Source organism: Sinocyclocheilus grahami, unplaced genomic scaffold, assembly GCF_001515645.1.
Source record: "Sinocyclocheilus grahami isolate Dianchi unplaced genomic scaffold, SAMN03320097.WGS_v1.1 scaffold226.1, whole genome shotgun sequence".
Taxonomy (NCBI): Eukaryota; Metazoa; Chordata; class Actinopteri; order Cypriniformes; family Cyprinidae; genus Sinocyclocheilus; species Sinocyclocheilus grahami.
The window spans coordinates 500,422-505,041 of NW_015505405.1; the positions used below are offsets into that span (position 1 = coordinate 500,422).

The 4,620-nt window shown below is 35.6% G+C and overlaps 2 protein-coding genes across 2 annotated transcripts in view; both read right to left on the reverse strand.

The window, feature by feature from the left end:
* acot18 (acyl-CoA thioesterase 18) overlaps window positions 1-4,620 on the reverse strand; it is a 446,653-nt gene that overhangs the window by 181,057 nt on the left and 260,976 nt on the right.
* LOC107597030 (SCY1-like protein 2) overlaps window positions 1-4,620 on the reverse strand; it is a 27,700-nt gene that overhangs the window by 12,973 nt on the left and 10,107 nt on the right. Inside the window, exons 5-8 of the mRNA XM_016287935.1 lie at window positions 1,408-1,524; window positions 1,117-1,242; window positions 395-571; window positions 123-134 (exon numbers count right to left, since the gene is read on the reverse strand). Of these exons, the coding sequence (XP_016143421.1) occupies window positions 123-134; window positions 395-571; window positions 1,117-1,242; window positions 1,408-1,524 (432 nt within the window). The remainder of the gene's footprint in view (window positions 1-122; window positions 135-394; window positions 572-1,116; window positions 1,243-1,407; window positions 1,525-4,620) is intronic.

The following is a 4,620-nucleotide window of genomic DNA, read 5'->3' on the forward strand; positions in this document are numbered from 1 at the left end:
TTATGTAAACAAAAACTTTTATTTTGGATGTGATTAATCGCGATTTACTGTTTGACAGCACTAAATATAAATATTACGATGAAATAAACTACCACAAAGACAAAAGTTCAAACCTCACTCACCATGTTGCTAGCCTGATAGCATGAAAGAGAAAAAAAATTACAAATTTGAACCTTATGGATTACACAGGCATGTGGCAGCCAATGTAAGTCCACACCAAGTGCGGACAGGGCCAGAAAGGTTAAGTGTCAGCTTAGTACTCTAATATGTCAGCTAGTATGTGGAGTGGAGGCGGAATGTGTTTCATTAGGTTGGATTAATAACATGGGTTAATTTTACTGGTGCAGAATGCTTTGAGTGGGATGGGGAACGCATCAGTAGTATGTGTGTGTACCTGTACTGGCTCCTGCTGTTTGAAAACTGGGGTGAGGTCTGGGAGAACGAGGCGGACGTATTCCTCCTTTGTGCACTCCTCAGCGATGAGCAGCACATTCGGAAGAATGAACGGAACCATGTCAGGATTCACAAACTCAGACGTGAGCGCCGGGAGGATTCTGTATACTATCACTCTCTGAGGAGAGAAAACAACAGGCAATAAACTTAATGCCATAAAATACATGAACAAAAACATCACAGAACTTTGGACTCACTGACATTTGAATTTATTTCAGGCATACACCTCAAATATTGACATTTTTTAAAGGTCCAATTATCACTATTTAACAAACCATAAACTACGACATTTGCCTCAATAAACTCCTCATTTGCTGCTTATTATTAGTTAGTAAGGTAGATGTTAAGTTTAGGTATTAGGTAGGATTAGGGAAGTAGAATATGCTCATGCAGAATATGTGCTTTATAAGTACTAATAAACAGCCAATATGTTAATAATATGCATGCTAATAAGCAACTAGTTAATAATGAGAATTGGTCCCTAAAGTGTTAGCAGATATTTTATTATATAAATATTCAAATATATATAAAATACTTTTCACAATCCAATCATAATATTGCTAGTTTCACTATTTAAATGCACTGCAAATTTTAAAAAAGTGTTCCTTTTCAATTCCATTTTCGAGCTGAATTTCTTCAAATATTGCAAATGTTTGTTCTTGCCTTGGGCAACTTGGGCAGAACTTTGGGGAGACTTTTGTAGAACTGAGACTTCTGTAAGTTGTCCCGTTGGAAAAGCGAGTCAAAGTACTGAAGGGTCATCGCTCCAACATCATCGAAGAAGGGAATCTGTGCGCACACACATACACTGAAAAGTCAGAATTTCACTCTCACAGTCTTAAACCATAATGATAACATCATGTATGGTAATTCTCTTTCAGGACAGATACTTCAAAGAAAGATGTTTTTAAAAAAAAAAGTAGAAGAAAATCGGCAAAGACAGTATGATCTGACCTTTGTCATCTGATCTGCATCTGGACGCACGTTTGAGGTGAGGCTGAGCAACATCTTCACATGTTCCCTGACCTCCTCTGGGATCTGACTCAATAATCCTGGACTCAGATGGCTCAGCTACACATTAGAATGAGGAACAGAATGAGATTCACATATTTAAGGGTTATCGCAATACTATAATTATGTTTTAGGGTACGATAACTAGCAAGAGTTGAATATTGTGGCAGTATACCCAAATATATTATTGATATTTTAATCATTATATTGGTATTTACCAATTAATTGTTGATAAATTCGTTTTTATTTAATTAATACTATGAATTTTTAACACTATATAATATTTGTAATACACTATATATAAAATGGTGTGGCATTTATTCAGCAATTCTTCTCCTCGAGTTACCGTCTTCTGTCATTTTGGAGAGTACCTCAGAACGTAATCAGCATTGTTTATGTTCAGTAGCGCGCGCATGTTGAACGAAAACAACGCGGATTACATTGATTAAGTTCTGGAGTACTCTCCAAAATTGCGGAAGATGGTAACTCGGGGAAAAGAATTGCTGAATAAATTATGTTATTGTTTTCTTTGTGCGCAAAAAGCATTCTCTTAGCTAGGCCTGGGCGATAAAACGGTATCGATATTTATCGACGGTACACCCTCTTCGATAACGATAGAAAAAAAATGTTCGATATAGCGCACCATATCGGCACGTGCTATGAGTGACGCAGACAGCACACACAAATACGAACACGTGCTGAAATGAGTGCTGTGCCTGTCTGTGATGAGGAGATTGTGAATAATAATAAAAAAAAGATTATTAGTCGAATTTAAAATATTTTTTATAACATTTGCGTTTGAATGTTAGGTGTGCGTCAGGGAACGTCATTAGTGGAGTGCGAGATGCGGTGATGACGATGCAAGTGACGTTGTTGCATTTGAATGTTTTATAAGTCTAGCCCACAAGACGCGCAGTTGCTGCGTTATTCATTCAAAATATTAGAGAAATATAGTAGCTCAATGCGCCTGACCTCCTCTGGGATCTGACTCAATAATCCTGGACTCAGATGGCTCAGCTACACATTAGAATGAGGAACAGAATGAGATTCACATATTTAAGGGTTATCGCAATACTAGAATTATGTTTTAGGGTACGATAACTAGCAAGAGTTGAATATTGTGGCAGTATACCCAAATATATTATTGATATTTTAATTATTATATTGGTATTTACCAATTAATTGTTGATAAATTCGTTTTTATTTAATTAATACTATGAATTTTTAACACTATATAATATTTGTAATACACTATATATAAAATGGTGTGGCATTTATTCAGCAATTCTTCTCCTCGAGTTACCGTCTTCTGTCATTTTGGAGAGTACCTCAGAACGTAATCAGCATTGTTTATGTTCAGTAGCGCGCGCATGTTGAACGAAAACAACGCGGATTACATTGATTATCACATATTTAAGGGTTATCGCAATACTATAATTATGTTTTAGGGTACGATAACTAGCAAGAGTTGAATATTGTGGCAGTATACCCAAATATATTATTGATATTTTAATCATTATATTGGTATTTACCAATTAATTGTTGATAAATTCGTTTTTATTTAATTAATACTATGAATTTTTAACACTATATAATATTTGTAATACACTATATATAAAATGGTGTGGCATTTATTCAGCAATTCTTCTCCTCGAGTTACCGTCTTCTGTCATTTTGGAGAGTACCTCAGAACGTAATCAGCATTGTTTATGTTCAGTAGCGCGCGCATGTTGAACGAAAACAACGCGGATTACATTGATTAAGTTCTGGAGTACTCTCCAAAATTGCGGAAGATGGTAACTCGGGGAAAAGAATTGCTGAATAAATTATGTTATTGTTTTCTTTGTGCGCAAAAAGCATTCTCTTAGCTAGGCCTGGGCGATAAAACGGTATCGATATTTATCGACGGTACACCCTCTTCGATAACGATAGAAAAAAAATGTTCGATATAGCGCACCATATCGGCACGTGCTATGAGTGACGCAGACAGCACACACAAACACGAACACGTGCTGAAATGAGTGCTGTGCCTGTCTGTGATGAGGAGATTGTGAATAATAAAAAAAAAAAAGATTATTAGTCGAATTTAAAATATTTTTTATAACATTTGCGTTTGAATGTTAGGTGTGCGTCAGGGAACGTCATTAGTGGAGTGCGAGATGCGGTGATGACGATGCGAGTGACGTTGTTGCATTTGAATGTTTTATAAGTCTAGCCCACAAGACGCGCAGTTGCTGCGTCATTCATTCAAAATATTAGAGAAATATAGTAGCTCAATGCGGAGAAGATCTTGATTAGGTTAAAACCGAAACTAAGCCATTCACACAGAACGCATATTCAGCGCATTTTTTAGACGGACAAATATGACTGCTGTACTCTCGTCTCACAGAAGAGATGTATAGAAAGCCATGCGAAGTTAAAACGGTTTAAACTTTTAGAAAACGCATCACGAATTTGTGGAGGTTTATTCCATTTCACTAAAAACTGCCTGTTTTTAAAGGCAATCTGCGTGATGGGCGATTTGGCTCTTTGTATTAAGCAATGCAGCGCATATTCAGCGCATTTTTTAGACGGACAAATATGACTGCTGTACTCTCGTCTCACAGAAGAGATGTATAGAAAGCCATGCAAAGTTAAAACGGTTTAAACTTTTAGAAAACGCATCACGAATTTGTGGAGGTTTATTCCATTTCACTAAAAACTGCCTGTTTTTAAAGGCAATCTGCGTGATGGGCGATTTGGCTCTTTGTATTAAGCAATGCATAAATACATTATGCTGTTTTGTTCATAATTGTTTATGCAATTTACGAAATTATGTTTGATTTATATGAGTTAATTTAGAGGTAATGCACGTTTTTCTTGAATGCGCTGCATTATTTAGCTCATTGCGCCCTCCTGTGGCTTTGGGAGACAAGCCAAAATTTCCTTCAGACCTATTTAATCTGCATATAAAACATTAGAAATGAGATATTTGTTTAATTTTAATTTTGTGTTTGACTGCTAAAAGAAAAAATATTTGTTGTTTGTCTAAAATTGGGTTAATTTAAAAATACAGTGGTTAAATTTAAAAGTTTTTTTCTATTGCTCTTTGTTTTAAAAAAAGGTTATAAAAAATGTCAATAATTATCGATACCGAACGATATGAAACATTATATC